The sequence below is a fragment of the Arvicanthis niloticus genome, chromosome 22 (genome assembly GCF_011762505.2).
Source record: "Arvicanthis niloticus isolate mArvNil1 chromosome 22, mArvNil1.pat.X, whole genome shotgun sequence".
Taxonomy (NCBI): Eukaryota; Metazoa; Chordata; class Mammalia; order Rodentia; family Muridae; genus Arvicanthis; species Arvicanthis niloticus.
The window spans coordinates 4,290,166-4,308,469 of NC_133429.1; the positions used below are offsets into that span (position 1 = coordinate 4,290,166).

At 45.9% G+C, this 18,304-nt stretch overlaps 1 protein-coding gene across 4 annotated transcripts; it reads left to right on the top strand.

Moving 5' to 3' along the window:
* On the top strand, positions 1-18,304 carry LOC143435933 (cytochrome P450 4F6). 4 transcript variants are annotated; one of them, XM_076919678.1, is made up of 13 exons: positions 1-154; positions 410-608; positions 7,401-7,545; positions 9,507-9,560; positions 9,647-9,774; positions 11,637-11,758; positions 13,335-13,605; positions 13,930-13,996; positions 14,168-14,297; positions 16,718-16,851; positions 16,925-16,989; positions 17,155-17,237; positions 17,589-18,304. In XM_076919678.1, exons 2-13 carry the CDS (start codon positions 411-413, stop codon positions 17,764-17,766), a joined length of 1,575 nt encoding a protein of 524 aa, XP_076775793.1. In that variant the 5' UTR covers positions 1-154; position 410; the 3' UTR covers positions 17,767-18,304. The 4 variants fall into 4 exon arrangements, with proteins under 4 accessions (XP_076775793.1, XP_076775794.1, XP_076775795.1 ...); XM_076919679.1 differs by lacking the exon at positions 17,155-17,237; XM_076919680.1 differs by lacking the exon at positions 1-154 and having other exon boundaries at positions 473-624.

An 18,304-nucleotide genomic window follows, 5' to 3' on the forward strand; every position in this document is an offset into this window, starting at 1 on the left:
GCCACGGAGGGATTGGCTCAACCCAGCTCAACTTCCTGCACAGTCAGTAGCCAGGATCAAAAACATTTCTGGGACTCATTACTCCGGAGAAAAGGTGCCAGACTTGGGGGACACACGGACGGCCCTGACTGAACAGTGGAAACTGTGTCTACAGGTGGGATGACTCTGGAGGCCTGGTGATCTCCAAGTTACTATTCTACTTCCTCGTGCTTCAGTCTGTGCCAATATAGACTGTAAACAGTTCTGTCTCTCTCCTGCCTGTTTCTGTCTCTCGCCTGCATAGCCCTGGCTGTCCCTTTTCCTTGTCATGTTCTAGTCTTCTAAGCCACCATCCCTGTCCAGTGACCCTGGAGGTCCACCTCTGTCTCCTGGGCCTCAGAATCTCACTTCTGGCCCATCTTTCTTGCAGGATGCTACAGCTGAGCCTGTCATGGCTGGGACTGGGGCCCGTGGCTGTCTCCCCATGGCAGCTTCTGCTGCTGGTTGGGACCTCCTTGTTTCTGGCTCGAGTTCTGAGCTGGATCTGTGCCTTATATGACAACTACTGCCGACTCCGCTGCTTCCCTCAGCTTCCTTTCCGGCACTGGTTTTGGGGTCACATGAGCATGGTGAGTGAGGCAGCAGGTAGGTCTGGAGTGTCAGGATGAATGTGTTCTCAAAGGGTCAGGAAAGGCTCTTAGGAACCTGGGAGTCAAGAGAGGACCAGGTGCCTACAACAGCGGAGAGGTGAGGGAGGCTGAGCGAGTCCCTATCTATTCACACACCCAGCAGATCTACTCCTGGCCTCTCTACGCCACTTTTTGATGCTTTTTTCTTTTTTGCCTTTTTTTTTTTGTTCCCAGCTAATTTCCGATCACATTCTTTACCAGAACTCATGTTTTGAGGTCTTTTCCTATGTGTTCAGTCCTGTTCTATGTTGTTAGAGCCCTCACTCCCCCCTCACTCCCCCCCCCCCCACAGGTTGCAGAGAGCACAGCACATCCCCCACCAATGTACTATCTTCACTTTACATTGTTAGATTTGAGGATTTCTAGTGGAATAAATGGGGTACACTCCTTTCCTAGCCCATTGCTGTTGGCCTCAGGCCAGTGTCTGTACCTCTTGAGGGGACAGGGACACTAAATGGCAGAAGATGTGACCTCTCCTCTCCAATTCTGTAGGCCCTGTCCTTTCTTTTTCTTTAAAAATAAGATTGTGTGTGTGTGTGTGTCTTGCCAACATATATGTTTGTATACTATGTGTGTGCCTGTTGCTCAAAGAGATCATAAGAAGACATTGGATCTCCTCGAACTGGAGTTACAGGTGTTTGTGAGCCACCATGTAGGCCCTAAAAATCAAAACCAGGTCCCTCTCCAAGATCAACAAATGCTCTTAAGTTTTGAACTATTTCTCCAGTCCTGGCACTCCCAGTCCTTTCTTATCTAGCTCGTCATCCTTAAAATATGTCAGAGGACTCTTTGTCTGAGTTAGGTCAAAGCTGAGTACTCTGTTTTCCTCTGTGGTATTCAGATGAAACACTGAATGTCTCGTGCTCCTTAGGAAATGAAGGGTTCCATCACTAGGCCAGCCTCTCTTCCTGTTTTTCTAGAGGGTATGACTGTGGCCTCTTCCATAATAGCCACGAATCCTGGAAAGGCTTCTTACTCAGATCCAGTGCCCAGCCATGCCTTCCTACCACCAGAGCCACGTTTGGCACTTCAGTGTCACCCGTAAGGGTACCACCTCTAGTGGCCTGGATTCACATGCTGCTTTCTCTCCACAGCTCTCTTTTCTTCCAGCTTCCCTGTTGGCCTTCTCTTCTCTCCTCTCATGTCTCCTCAGGACCTCCTCCCTTTCTCTCTCCCAGTAAAGGAACTTCCTTCCTATTACTCTGTATTAGGCAGGGCTTTCCAGATTAACAGAACCATAGACATCCTATCATTCTGTTACTAAGATGGTGCATGACCACTGGGCTGGGGACTCCAGTCATGGCTCTCTCCTGTTGGCGAGGCTGGGGACCCAGTAGCTTCTCAGACTGTGAAGATGGGTGCCTCAGCTATTCTAACCTCATGGGTGGCTCAGTTGTTCTAACCTGTTGCTGAAGACCTGGAAAAATCATGGAGTGTTTCTGATCTCCCAGCAGAAGCTGAGTTCTGATGACGAGACATAGTCACTGTCAGAAAGTGAAGGCCCAGGGCCCAAGCAGTCGGTTGAACCGCAGACTTTATATCTTGGCTCCCTGCCAGAAGGAGATGCCAACCGACCTTTACCACAGAACATGGTAACAAGAGATGCCCCAAAAGAACTTGTGCACTCTATGTAGATGAAGTGTTTCATCTCACCACCACAGAGGAAAACAGAGCGCTCAACTTTGACCTGATTTGGACACAAAATCTTCCTTCTGTTGTGGAGAAGCAGCCCACTTTTCATCTGGGCATTTGGATCAGTTACCCATGATAACACAAAAACACACCACTTAGCCTGTTGAGTCAAAGGAAGAATGACTCTATGATGGCTGAAGGGAAGGCGTGGCTTCTGACTCAATGGAGTATTTATTAAATCTCTTGGCAGAAGCAGCTTCCCATTTAGAACCAAGTCTTGCTAGTCAGCAGAGCATAAGTTTGTGTAAACAAGAAAGGAAAATTTTGCTAGTGGGTCCCTAGAGGTGATTAGACACAGCTCCCGTCTCATTTCCACCTTTTGCTTAAGTTTTGAACTATAAATCCTGGTTATGGGAGAAACCGTGCCATGCATTGTGCACAGATTCAGAGCATATGTAGCCTTCTGGAAAACTTGTCCAGCTGTCTGAGTTATTTCCACCAATTGACACTGTAGATGTCCTCTTAAAAGGCCATCCCGCAAAAGGCCATCCCGCTCCTCTTTCAAGCCGTCTGCTTCAGGATGGTGGGAGATGGTAGGACCATTCCACAAACATGAGCCTCACTTCAGTGGCTGTGAAATGAGCTCCTTCGTTAGCAGCAAAATTATGTGGGATGCCATGGTGGTGGGTAAAGAATTCTGTAAATGAATAGACAGTAGTTTTGTCAGAAGCGTTACATGCAGGAAAGGCAAATTCACAACTAGAATAAGTTTATATTTCAGTAAGGAAAATGTATGTTCATTCCATGATGGGGCTGGTCTAAGGTAGTCAACCTGTCTCTGTTGGTGGCGCATCTGGCACTCAATGGTAGCCATAAGTAGATGAGCCTTGGTTAGTGGAAGCCTGTTGTTCAGCCCATGGATAACTTCCATCCCTGCCACCTTGGCCACTTTGGTCATAGATGTACGGGTCAATGGCAGGGGTAGCTGGGGAAAGATATTAACTACAACCCACAGTATAAGTATCCTGTCTACTTGGTTACTGAAGTCTACCTCTGCTGAGATCACCTTTTGCTGAGTAGTTACATGAAACACAAGTCTTCACATCCTTTGCCCATCTGCAGAGTTCTACCACATCCCCTTTCCCAAAATGTCTTTCCAGTTTTTTAATCACACCCCTTTTAAGAACCCTGCCATGCAGCCAAACCATTTGGCCAAGAAGCAGTATATAATTGCAGAGTTGATTGTCTCCTTTTCCAAGCTAAAGCATGACTATACACACTTGTGAAGATCTTTCACTAGTGTCCTTTAGGGTTGTCGGAGAAAAGCTGTAAAGTTGCACCTGTTCTTTTTTTTGGGTGGTGCCTGTATATCATGTGGGAACATTTGTAAATGACTACTCTTCTGTTTAACAGATCATAGGGCACACTTTATGAGACTGTAGGCACATGCTTAGGAACAGAAGGTGTTGTAACAGGAGTAGGAACCATAGTCATTTTGGAATCTTCTTTAGCTTCCAATATGACACCGTTCCTTTGAGAGACCAACCAATAACTAGACCACTCCCATCATGGAATGGACAGTGCATTTTCCTTACTGAAATAGATACTTATCCTTTGCTGTGCTTTCATTAACAGGAGGTCTGATAACAGACCTCTTGTTATATGGAACAGAAACCACAAGTTCTTTAGGAGTGTTGTGCACCTTTTCACTATGTCCTCCATTTCTGGAGCCTGCAGAAACTTGAGTCTGGTGGTGAGGGTAGATCCCGATTGGCATCAGAGATATCTTGCTTGGCATCTCTTCCAGGGAAGGGTATTCATAGACAACACAGTATTAACTTTTTAAGACAAAGGTGGAGAGGGAAATAGTTCAGGGAGTGGAGTTGGGTATACATTTGCTAGTAAATGTGAGGAGACATCTTCCTTGGGTCAGACACACCAGGTTTTGAGAGTTCTCTGCTCTCAGGTCCTCTGTGTATCTCCATCTCAAGTTATAGGCTCTTACTCTTCACCCAGCTGTGACCTCACACTAGTTCTTGACACTCTTTGACCTGAAGTTGCATTGTAAGTCATTCAGTCTTATAACAAGGGCTTGTGTTTGTCTTTCAGCATCTTCAGGCCTATGGTTGCTCAAGATAGGATTCTCTCTTAGGGCCAGATGGTAGTGGCTCATGTCTTTAATCTCAGCACTCAGGAGGCAGAGGCAGGTGGATTTCTATGAGTTTGAGGCTAGCCTGGTCTACAGAGTGCTACACAGTGCTTCACAAGAAAGGCTACACAGAGAAATCTTGTCTTGAAAAGAACAAGAAACAAACAAACAAAAAATCAAAACAAGAACCACAAGAACAAGCACAGACTCTCTCCTAGGACACACTTAAAAGTTTTTAGTTGATATGAGTAGAATTGGAGCTGGGAAGTTAAACTCATTTTATTTTCATTTGCTGTTTTATCCAGAAACATTGAACACAACCAACCAGCGTCATTATACTACTTACTTTCCCAGAAATGTTAACAAGTTTTATGTAGAGAGTCATTACCTCCCTTGCTCTTTACAGTGGGTGAATCGGGACTGTTGAGTGCATTTATCTCGCGTAGTTCTTTAGGCAGTTCACACCATTGGTTAGCAGTGTTTTCTAGACCACCAAGCCTTCAGCAATGGTAGTCGTTATTTTCTGTCTCTGTGATAAAACACCATGACCTAAAGCAACTTTGGGAAAGTTCCAGGGGCATAGATAGCATCCATCATAGTGGGGAAGGCATGATAGGAGGAGCAGGGAGCAGAGTACTCATATCCCATCTATAACAAGGAGAGAGAGAGAGAGAGAGAGAGAGAGAGAGAGAGAGAGAGAGAGAGAGAGAGAGAGAGAGAAGGTTATAAACCCTGCCTTTGGTGATGACTTCCTTCTGCAAGGCTCCACTTCCTAAAGGTTCCATAACTTCCCCACACAAGAGCACCACCTGCTGGTGATCTAGTGTTCCAATAAATGAACTTATATGGGATATTTCTCATAAAAACCACTACAGCAGCTTTAGGTTCCGTTGAATTGTAGTTAGTGTCAGATGCCAATAACCCACTAGACAGAAATATCCTTATAATTCCCTTTCTTTAGAACCACTCCTGGCAGGAAAATTTGCATTAGTCAAGGTTCTCTGCAGGAACAGACTCAATACAAAGGATTTATATTCTAAAAGGAACTTACTGGGATGACTCTCAGGTAGTAGGAGCTGGGTTGGTCAACAATGGTTGTCTGCACACCAGGTTGAGAGCCCAGTAGCTTCACAGTTCACAAATAGGAGTGCCTCACTGTCTAAATCTATGGATGATGGCTTTGAGGAAGCAGGGAAATTTGCTGTTCTTCAGTAAACACCGAAGGTCAAAAGCTGCAGTCTGACGTTAATGAAGGATGGCTGCACTCACCAACAAGGTGAGCTAAGTCATTTTCCCCTCTCGTTGGACCTTTTCATATCTTGGGTGGTTGCCAGAGAGTGCTTCCCTCTCTGAGGCAGACTCTCAGTTAATTCTTCCTGGAAACAAACCCTTCCACAGACTCTTCCAGGGAGGGATACAACTCTTAGTTAATTCCATATTCTGCCAAATCAGAAATAATCAAGTAACCATCTCAGTTTCTTGAGCACATCTAGCTTAAATTCCCTTCAGGGTTCAGTCTAAAGTTCCTGTCAATTGGCTTTTCCTTGACAGTCATTTGGGAAACTTTCGCCTTGGATGAACTCAAGCATCCATGTTCTCTGATGACTTGGGTCACAGTAATGATGGACTGTTTGGTGTCATGTAAGCTCCTGTCCATCCATCCCCAACATCACTCTTCTGTACTAAGCCCCAGCCTGCTTGTTCCATCCATAGCCTCATGGACATTTTTTTTTCATTGTCCCTTTTGCTGCCTGCTCCTCATTTCTGTCATCTTTGGATCTCTCCACAGCTGTCTGCCGTTCTGCCTCTATCATCCTTTCCAGAATCTCTTCTTATTGTTCCAGGATGACAGCTTCACTGGTCACCCCTGATTTCCCTGTGGCCACTCTGTGTTCACATCTAGGTCCTCCTTCCCTGAACTTTCCATACTGGATCACCTGTTTTCTTCCTCTTCTCTCTTTCCCGGGGCTTCTTCCTTACATGAAAATCCAGCTCTTAAATTGGCCATCCGTTCTCTTCTCATCCGGGGACAACACTGTAGGTGTCTTGAAGCAGCCTTTGCTTCAAAGCTGCAGAGAAACTTGACCAGTGATGGGGTAAAATTCCCTGAGTTCACATGAGTGGTCAGGGAGAGAGGAGGGCAGGTATCAGAAGAACCAGATGCAAAGTATCTGATAAAGACACATAGAGAAGTACACAGAGGAAGAGGTCAGAAGAGACAGAGAGCAAGAGAGATAAGGACAGAATGATAGACAGAGAGAAACAATAGAACAGATAATTCATGGAGAAATGGATACACAGATACATCCACACGTGTATTTAATATCTAATATATTTTACCTCTATCATCTATCTATTATGTATCCCTGTGCCATTTACTCATCTATTATCACATTTATAAATCATTTGTATATTCATATTTATCTATCAATAAATCCATCCAACATCTGTCCATCCATCTATCCATCCATCCATCCATCCATCCATCCATCCATCCATCCATCTATCCATCAATTCATCCATCCATCCAGGAAATAGAGTTTGGAGAGGTGGCTCAGTGGTTAAGAACACGTGCTGCTTTTGCAAAGAACCTGACTTCAGTACCTAGCACCCACATCAGGCAACTGACAACTACCTGGAACTACACTTCCAGGGGACCCAACACTTTCTTCTGGCCTCCATAAGCATATGCATAAAGTATGTTGGCACACACATATACAAGTAATAAATCATAAATCTTAAAAGCAGATGGGAGAATAGGCTTCAGAGAGATGTAAATAGATACATGAATAAAAAATTGATGTGCATAGTTTAATCCACATTGATTCAGCAAGAGTCATAAATGAATGAGCCAATCAGAAGAGTTCGAGTGGTATGAAATTTGATTGAAAAGAGAGTGTGAGCCTCTGAGGCACCCTCTCAGGATGAACCCCAACCTTCTCCATCTCAAGGTCAAAAACGACGAGGAAGACCTGCAGTTGTTGACTGAAATGAGCCACCAATTCCATGATGTCCACCTCTGTTGGATTGGGGCCTTCTACCCCATCCTGAGGTTCATCCACCCCAAGTTTATTGGCCCCATACTCCAGGCCCCAGGTATTTCTCCAAGGATCACTGTCTGTTCCTTTCCTTTTCTCCCATCTCTTCCTATCCCTGCACAGGTCAGGCTGGGCAGGGGAGGATGGAGCCATGTCTGATAGAAGCCGCTGCCACTAACCTGACTGACCCTGGGACAAAGTTTCTGGTTTCTCTGGAACAGCAGTCTGTTCAATTGTGAATGATGGAAACTCAACTCAGTGTGGCCTTAGCAAAGAAAGAAAACCTTCTGGCATGGGGTATAGCTATGTAGTGAGGCATTTGTCTGTCCCACTGTATTTCTAGGCACTGAAAAAAATTAAAGAAATCTGTAGGCAGAAAAACCCAGGGAGAATATTCTTCAAACACAGCTGGATTCAGGTCTAAAAAAGTGCTGCCTGAGCCATTCTCTCTTATTTCCTTCCACCTCTGGGATGGCTTCACTCTTGTGTGGGGAAAACATTTCCTGTGGTTCCAGGAAGAGCTCTGGGAATCCCTTACCTTTGCCTCATTTGGGAGATAGGACAGATTCTTCATCCACCACTGTGACTTGATTGTCTCATAATATTTTAGATGTAAAATGACAAATAACCAGTACATCAAATCAGAGAGCAGACTTAAACAGAAGCAAAGTCAAAATGGACACGAGTATCTTCGTAGCTCTCTCTTAAAGGGGAGCAAAAGGCTAGAAGAAGAAAGCATTTGTGTACTTAAGTTACAATCTTTATTTTGTGATCCTTGGCCAAATAGCTCAAGTAATGAACTAGAATAAAAATGTGGACCTGCTGGGTGTAGTGTCCACTCCCTTACGGCTGCAAGTGCAGAGGCAGAGGCAGGCAGATTTCTGTGCATTCAAGGCCAACTGGTCTACAAATTTCTTTTCACAAGTAAACAAATACACAAACAAGCAAACCAATGTAATGACTACTGTGTCGTAGGACTCAGAATATAGCATGGTCAAACATTATTACAGTCACTCATCATTTCTTTGGGGTCATTCGAATGAATAATCAGATCAATTTATTGGGACATTTCTCAAGAGATTGTTACCAGGAGCTGAGGTTATGACATCCATTCTATCACAGTTCTGAAGTAGACCAGATAGACCAGAACTGAACAGAACAGAAAGGTTTGGAGTTCAGGAAACTGAGGCTGAAAGAGGCACACGACACACAAAGGACTCCACCTATCTTGGCTCAGTGTCTTCTCAGGACTTGAAGCTGAAAAGTGACTTAGGAAGGAGAGAGGGTGAGTACCTCAAAAGGTCTGATGGGTCAGCTGTGTCTGGTTGGCCCTGAAGCTGCTTGATGGCTGGAGAGGGGTAGTGGTAGCTCTTCAAGGGGAACACATGGGGGCAGCACCCTGTAGTCTCTGAGGATGGGGGAGCCCTAAGCTCTAAATACTTAATGCTTAGCGTGTGTAAAGGAGGATATGTGGGGATTCTTGGGTATGTCTAGGTCACATTGGAGACCCATGAATGGGTCATATTTAAATCCTGTCTGGGGTTATCTGAAGGGCACAATTAGATCACATCAGACTGTTGTATGCCCATGTCAGATCATATTGTGTCATCTCAGGGAAGGTCATATGTGTTGTGTTCATAACTATGTCCATGTCTTATGTGCAGGGCATGTCAGGACATGTCAGAGAGCTGGAATATACAGTGTGTCCCATGTCTCTGTTAAAGGTCTCTATTTAGGGTGTGGCATTTAGATGATGGACGATGTAGCAGCCATGTGAAGGCATGCCGAGGCATGTTGTGTTCTGTCAGGCTGATCTTTGTTCTCCTGGCTGCTGTAGTCTGGTCTGGTCCTGCCTCACCTCCTTCTCCTTCCCTTCTTCCTTTGTCCCTGTCCCCTTCCTGCCTTGCTGTGCTTGGAGGGGGAAGTACACACCCCTGGTTTGGGGCTGGGACTCTCCACCCTCTCCTGAAGTTCATCTTTAACTTCTCCATGGCCCCTGATTGTCCTCCCTCATGGCAGCTGCGGTGGCCCCCAAAGAAATGATTTTCTACGGCTTCCTGAAGCCCTGGCTGGGTGAGTACCAAGGTCAGGGGCAGGAAATACCCTTTTGGGTCAGGGGAAGGTGCCACCCTTGCCCACAGCCATCACTGCCCTCCCAGGGGATGGGCTCCTGGTGAGTTCTGGTGAGAAGTGGAGTCACCACCGTCGCCTGCTCACACCCGCCTTCCACTTTGACATCCTGAAGCCCTATGTGAAGATTTTTAACAAGAGTGTGAACACCATGCATGTGAGTTTGGGTGTTTTTGTGTTTGTATGAGATAATTTCTTTTTTTGTTTGGTTTTTTTGTTTTTGTTTTTTGTTTTTTTTGTTTTTTTTTTTTGTTTTTTTTTTGTTTTTTTTTTTTTTTTTTTTTTTTTGTTTTTTTTTTTTTTGACAGTGTTTATCTGGGTAGCCCTGGCTGTCCTGAAACTCACTCTGTAGACCAGGCTGGCCTTGAACTCAGAAATCTGCTTGCCTCTGCCTCCCAAGTGCTGGGATTAAAGGCGTGTGCCACCACTGCCCAGTGAGATAATTTCTTTTTAACACTAAAATGATATGTGTTAATATAAAATTACATATAAAAATATAAAATTACATATAGATATATTTGAGATAGGTTTTTTTGAGACATGGTTTCTCTGTGTAGCCCTGGCTGTTCTGGATTTTACTCTGTAGCCCAAGCTAGCCTCAAACTCACAGAGATTTGTCTGCCTCTGCCTCCCAAGTGCTAGGATTAAAGGCATTTGCCACCATTGCCTGGTTATATATTTGTTGTATGTATATGGGAATTTTGCCTGCATGTATGACTATTTTTAGTCATACCACCTATCTCTCCTCCTCCTCTCTCTATGTGTATAGAAACACAAATATATACATATATGTTTACATACATGCAAACACACACACACACACACATATATATACATATATACATATGTGCTGTTGTTGTTGTATGTGTATTGGAATTTTGCCTGCATATATGACTGTGTGCTTGTAGAATCCAGAAGAAAGCACTGGATCTCCTGTAACTGGAGTTACAGACAGTTGTGAGTCACTATGTAGGTAATGAGAATAAAGCCTGGGTCCTCTGTAAGAGCAACAAATGCTCTTGCATACGCCACCTCTACAGCCCCATATGGGGTAATTTCTGTAGCCATATACCAATTAATATTTATTGAGTACCTACTATGAAACAGAAATACTATACCATTTCCATGATCTAGGTTGTTGTCTCTTGTAATTTTCACACTGCCACGAGGTACAAATGGCCATGACAGTTACGTTACGGCTGATGAGCCTGGGAGTCATAGAGGTCAGGGAGCTCATCCAAGCTCACCAGCCATAGGACAGTGTGAGTGCCGGAGCAGCCACCAAAGTACAGCTTATGGGGCAGCAGATGAGGTCAAAATATGTTTCAGGATATTTGATCCCCAAGATTGTGAGCCGGTAAAACCTCGTTGTGGTGTGGGTCAGCCCTAGCCCACACTTTTTATCCAAGAGCTTTCAGTTTATGGTAAACAAGTAAGTTGTAACCCAGCTCTAGCCCACACCTTTAACCCAAGAGCTTTCTGTAAACAAGAGATAAATAAAGTCAACGATGGATCACTAGGCAGAGCAAGTGTTCAGCTGAGAGAGAACGTAAGGAAGTAGAGGGGGAACACTGAGGTGAAGGGGTTTAAGACAATGTGGAAGAAGGCTTGTTTTTCCTTCTGGGATGTAGGAAGTTCAGCTGTGTGTTTCTCTGCCTGTCTGAACTAGCTAATAGTGTCTGGCTCCTGAATCTTCACTGGTAAAATATGAATGGCTGGAATTTTTGTTTTTAGAACAACAAGATGAATTGTCACTGAAGGTTTCCCAAGTGAGAACTGGGAGAGGGAAATCCTCTGATCAAAGAGCACACAGAAGTTAGACGTGAACTCAAAGTTTCTGACCCCCAGTCTTGTGTTCTTCCTAAGTCTGGCCTATTCTGTAAGGCCTGGGACAGAGGCCCCAGAGGGTGTGTATGTGTTGTGGTGTGTGTGTGTGTGTGTGTGTGTGTCTACCCTGGTGTTTGGAGTTGGCCAGGAGCTCAGGAGCAAAAACCTAGTTCTGCTCCCTTCTCTGGCCAGGCCAAGTGGCAGCGTCTGACCACCAAGGGCACTGCCCGTCTAGACATGTTTGAACACATCAGCCTGATGACCTTGGACAGTCTGCAGAAATGTGTCTTCAGCTTTGACAGCAACTGTCAGGAGTGAGTCACAGTCTTTGCCTGGGAATCTGAGCATGGATGAAAGGAGCAGGAGGTTGGGAAGGTGTGGGTCCCCTACACCTGTCAGCCATAGTGCACCAGCACCAGCCGGCTCAGGATGCTAGGGTCTTCAGCAGTGGTGAGTATGGCCCGCTATGAATGACCTGGGAGACTGTTTCCAAGAACAGCTCATTTATTGAGATAGTGGGCCTAGCTTATATAGCTTACGTCAGGGGGCGGGGAGGAAGAAAGACAAGGGAGGAAGTGTTGCAGCAGGGGCAGGGACCTTTCAATCATATCAGCTAGATTAGCAGACTGCCGGTCACATGATTTCCAAGAAGCCTGTGAAACGGAAGTTTAACTGGCTTTCTCATAATGTAATCTTTGTCTCTATGGAGTTTGAGTAGGCTCAAGCCTGATTTGGGTAAGGAGCAGCCTCACTTCTGCTGTACTTCTGAGAGCTGTCTGTGCTATAGGCAACACTGCATGTATAGTCACACATATATACCATTACATGTACATAAGGCAGCTACATGAACATGTACATACAAAAAACACATACACAAACACATACTGAAAAAGGTATGATTTATTTAATCTAAACTGATAACCAAGATTAGTAACCACAGAGAGTTAAGTGCCTCCCTCTTTCTCTCTCTAACATGGTGTTAAACAGTGCACCACCCCCATTGCCTTTCTGTATTAGTTACGTTTCTGTTGCTGTGATAAAACGCTGTGATCTTATATCAGGAACTGTGTATTTTGGATTGTAGTTCTAAAGGAGAAGACCCTAATGGCAGAGAAGGCATGGTAACTGGTGGCTGAAGCAGGACGCTACCTGATCACATTCATTTACATCTGGAAAGCAGAGAGCACAACCTGGAAGTGGGGCTGTAAATTCTCAAAGTCCGCTTCCCCAACAAGGCTCGCATCCTAAAAGTTCTATAAGTTCCTCAGAAGTGTCATCAACTGGGGACTAAGTGTTTCAAGACATGAGCCTCTAGGACACACTTCTCAGACTATCTTCCTTCCTTCTTTCTTTCCTTCCTTCCCTCCTTCTCTTTTCTTAGTTTGTAATTGAGTAGGTACTTCAGGCTAGATTTGAACTCATGACCCTTCTGCCTCCATTGTCCAATTGTTAGGACTGCAGTCACAAGTCACCATGTCCAGCTAGTGGGCAGATCTTAAGGGCGTTGTATACCTAGCAAGAAGGGCATGAACTCCATTCTCAGTTTTCCAACTGGGAGTCATAGTCATGGCTGAGATTGCCACTTGACCCAGTAGAGGAGTGTCATGTAGTCACAAGATGCAAGGGACCTGAAAGAGGATAGGAACTTGGTACAGAAAACAGGACAGAGCTGTAAATCAGGAAAGAAAGGATGGAACAGATGCTGAGTTAGGGAGCTAGGACGAGTACCATATCTACCTTCTGATCTTGGAGTACAAGGCTACTCCTGGGAAGCAGGAAAGAGAGAGACATTTGCTTGGCCTGATCCCTTTTCTGGATAAACCCTGGTTCTGGAACTCTGGATGGAACTTCTCTGAGGTTTCATATTCCTTCTTTCCACCTGCCTTGCAGGTCTCCCAGTGAATACATTGCTGCTATCCAGGAGCTCAGCTCCCTCATAGTAAAACGACACAGCCAGCCCTTCCTGTACGTGGACTTCCTGTACTACCTCACTGCTGACGGGCGGCGCTTCCGCAAGGCTTGCGACCTGGTGCACAACTTCACAGATGCTGTCATCAGAGAGAGACGTCGCACCCTCTCCAGCCAAAGCATTGATGAGTTCCTGAAGTCCAAGACTAAGTCTAAGACTTTGGACTTCATCGACGTGCTCTTGCTGGCCAAGGTGGGCTCGTGTGGGATCCAAACTGAGAACTTAACCAAGAACCTTGCCATTAAATGTTAGCTAGAATTTAGACTTGATCAAGAGAAAGTAATAGATGGCGTTTACAATAACTAGGGGCAGGATAAAGACATTTTAGAGGTGACTCTGTTGAACACTGTATGAAGGAGCACACAACAGGAACTTGAGGAGGAAGCTGCAGGGACAGACTCTGGAGAAGATAGGAAAGATATCCGGTGTGCCCAGTGGACAGCAAAGCCTGTCTCAGATCAGCATCCGGAGTTCTAAGACATGGAATGAGTTGAGGGTCCTTGTTTTTGTCTCTAGGATGAACATGGAAAGGAGCTGTCGGATAAGGACATCCGAGCAGAGGCTGACACCTTCATGTTTGGAGGTGAGGGTCCCTGTGTAAGATTACAGTGATGGCAAGGGTCTATCAATTCCAATTAGGTATTGTGGGGAGACACAGGATCTTCCATTCTACTTACCCACTGCTTTGCTTGGGGACATGGACGCACCAGTACTGTTTATTGTTTACACTCAGACCTTCCTGTCTGTCCCCCAGGCCATGACACCGCGGCCAGTGCACTATCCTGGATCCTGTACAACCTGGCGAGGCACCCAGAATACCAGGAGCGCTGCCGGCAGGAGGTGCAGGAGCTCCTGAGGGACCGTGAGCCTGAGGAGATTGAGTGGTGAGCCCGGTGCCATGAATAGAGCTGTGAGCTGGAATGGCAGCTGCTATTTTTGATTTATAAAATAAGATTTATTTGTTTATTTATCCATTTGCTGATCTATTTGTATGTGTGTGTATCTGGTTGGGGGAGCGCATGTGCCAGGTACACATGTGGAGGTCAGAGGAACCTTCAGAGATTCTCTCTTTCTACCGTGTGGGTTCCAGGAACTGAACTTGGCTTGTCAGAATCAGCAGCAAGTCTCTTTACCTGAGGAGCCACCCGCCTGGCCCCACTTTTGATATTTTTGGTCTAGTTATGTGGTTCAAGCTGGCCCTGAACTCAGCATCCTCCTCTCCTGTGTCACCTCCTGGGATTACCTGGGAAGCCAGGACATTGTTTCTTAAATCTCTACTGGCAGACCCCGGTGAATTCCTAGATCATACCCTCTGTCTACTTTTCTCTTGGGTTATGTATCCTTTGCTTGTTGCTTGCATGATTTACACACACACACACACACACACACACACACACACACACACACACACACACACTCACTCACTCATGAGAACAGACAGAGGGAATCCTAGAGGTCCGGGAATGAACTTTTTGAATACTATTGTGATCTGTGGAATCTTAAGACATATAGATTCTTCATTTTTGTGAATAACATACTGCCTCTTCCTTCTGGTCTTTAAGTTCAAGCTTTTGGAATTTAAAGAACTTCTGGTGTTCTGTCACAAAGATGTCATTTATAGTGTTCCATTTGGATTTTGTGGGTTTCTTTTATTCTCCTTAGTCAGTCTGCTAAGGAGTGGGCAGGTGGAGACTGGGAAGTGAGTAAGGAATTGCAGTCAGTGGTGCTCGACCCATCGCTCAGGTGTGGTTGACAATACGTGCTGCACATTTATTCCTACACAGAGAGAGACATGACAAATCTCGGAAGAGATAGATGTAATAATGAACTCGGTAGGTCCCGTGTTTGAAATAGTGAAGATTCCCATCCTAGTCACACACAGTTACTTCTAACTTACTCACTTTTTAAAAGATTGACTTTTATTCCTGTCTGTGTGTGGGTGATGGGCATGTACACATGAGTGTCCTTGAAATACAAAAGGTGTCCCATCCCCTGGAGCTGGAGCAACAGCTGGGTATGAGCTGCTCTGTGTGGGCGCCAGGAAGTGGAGTCGGGTCCTCTAGAATAGTGGTGAGCACTCTTACTGATCCTGTTAAGACAGCCTTCCTAAGCTCAGGCTGGCTTCCAACTCAGTGGCCAGCCTAAGCTGGTCTTGAAATGTTGATCCTCCTGTCCACCTTCTGAGTCTTGAGTGCCTCCATTTAATTTTTAAAGTTCTCTCATGAAAATAAATGAGAACAGTTAAAGATATCCTCTTTGTTTTTGGTAATGGTATCTTTTGATAAGTATGGTTTTTAAAAGAAATATTTCTAAAACAGTGATACCTAAAATATTAATATCAAGTTAATTTCTCCACTACTTTTTGTTTTGATTTTCTAATGATTTAATGTTTGATTCAGAGTTAAGTATGGTGGCTCACTCCTGTTCTCTCAGGACCCATGAGGTGGAGGCATAAACCATCCTTGCCTATATAGGGAGTTCAAGGCCAGCATGGGCTACATGAGACCTTGTTGACAAAAACAAAACCAGTACATATCCAAGTATAGTGGAACAAGCTTTTAAGTCCAACACTTGGGAGGCAGAGGTAAGTGGAGCTCTGAGTTTGAGGCCAGCCTGGTTTACAGGGAGTTCTGGGCTAGCCAAGGCTACATTATGTCAAAACAAAGTAAAACCCATAAAACATGGCTGGTGTAATGGCTCAGTGGGTAATGTATTTGCTGATAGAATGAAGACTTCAGTTTGACTTTCCAGAATCCATGTGAGAGGCTACACCAGCATTGGAACACAGGGGGGCAGGAGATGGGATTGTGCTGGCCGGCCAGTCTAATCAAAGTACGCAGTTCTCATGTTCAGTGAGAGACACTGTCTCAAAACGGAAAATGTAGAGGGATAGAGAAAGATGCCCAAGGGTGACCTCTGGCTTACACAACACACACACACACACACACACAAATAATGAACAAATATTTTTGATTCATCTTAAATTTAACTTTGTTTCTGGACTCATGATCACAGCAAAACAGTAAGAGTTTCTACAAGTGACAGTGAGTCTGGCCAGTACTGTTTATGCATTTATAGGTGTGTGTGTGTGTGTGCGCTCTCACAGGGGCATGTGTGCGTAGGCTTGTGTGCATAGGCTTGTGTGTGTGCATGAAGTCCATGTGTGGAGGTTAGAAGTCAACCTTGTGTGGTCTGCCTACTGAACTCAGGTGGTCAAACATGGGTACTAGCCCTCTAATTACAAGCATTCTAGCAGGCTAGGGCATTGTTTTTATTACTGGATAATTGTGTGGTAGTTTCTCAGGAACGACCTGGCCCAGCTGCCCTTCCTGACCATGTGCATCAAGGAGAGTCTGCGGCTGCACCCCCCAGTCATGGTCATCTCCCGATGCTGCACCCAGGACATTGTGCTCCCAGATGGCCGGGTCATCCCTAAAGGTGTGGACTGTATGAGGAGATGGACTCCTGGTGGTCCTCAGGGGCAGCACTGACTTCTTTTCTTGTCCAAAAGGAAACGACTGTGTTATCAGCATCTTTGGTGTTCATCACAACCCTTCAGTCTGGCCAGACCCTGAGGTGCGACCCCTCCCACTCTCTAATTCTGGAACCCCGGGGAAAAGGTGTGGCCCTTACCTGGAAAACCAGATCTGTCACTCTTCTGTCTCCATATCTGTCTTTTCTGGGACTGGCTGGGTGTGCATAGAGACGCGACCCATAAGTCTAGTCTTGGTTGACCTGCAGGTCTATGACCCCTTCCGCTTCGACCCAGAAAACCCACAGAAGAGGTCTCCTCTGGCTTTTATTCCCTTTTCTGCTGGGCCCAGGTGAGGCGAGAGGGCTTGGGGTGACTGAGAGGCTGACGGCGGGGACAGGGGAAGTTGGGATGGTTAGGTTCTGGGTCTCCTTCCCGCACTATACTTAGGGTATGTGCAGAGGTCTAGAGAGCCAGGGCTGGAAGGTGAAAGGCTGGAGCCCCGTGCTCAGAGCCTTGTCCTGATCTGTCTAGGGCACAGACTCTGAGAGCGTTTTGGGAAGGGCAATAGAACGTCCCAGGAGCATCAACGCATCTTCTGCTCCTGAGGCTTGCGAGGCGCAACAGGGATCAGGTCAAGCTCAAACCTTGGGGGCTGGTTAGGTTTCAGTGCAGTAAGAGTCCCCACCCTATCCTCCCGCAGGAACTGCATAGGACAGACTTTTGCCATGAGCGAGATTAAGGTGGCGCTGGCGCTGACACTGCTGCGCTTCCGCGTCCTGCCAGACGACAAGGAGCCGCGCCGGAAGCCGGAGCTGATCCTGCGCGCCGAGGGCGGGCTGTGGCTGCGGGTGGAGCCACTGAGAGCCAGCTCTCAGTGATCTAACCTACTTCTGTCCCAGTCATTTTCCTCTGTGGAGCCCAGAATAAGGGAAGTCACACCGAGAGCCAGCAGGGGGCGCTGCAGGAAACAGAGACTCTGGTAGCCTGGCTGAAAAGAGTCTGAGTCCAAGAGCCTTTCTGGGTGACCCACAAGGCCTGCAGACTGATGAGAGCTGCACCAAGCTCAAGAATGGCCTTTATTCCTTCGGCATTAGGGAGGCACTGCCCATGTTTAAGCAGGAAGATACAAGCTTTCCTGGCAGATTTGAGGCAGTTTTCTTTTGTTTTGAGAAAGGGTCTCAGCTTTTGGTGGATATAGCAGGCTGGCCTTTAACTTGCAGCAAATCTCTGGCCTAACCACTTGGGTGGTGCAATTAGAAAGTGGCCACGGTGCCTGTCATATCTGAAGGGATGTTTATTAGACATGAAGAGCAGTTCCCCACGAGAGAAGCCTCGGGGCCCTTCAAAACGATGTTAAATGGTGTCCAAGGCTTGCAATGTCTGACACTGAGGCATTAAACTTAAAATGACGTCACA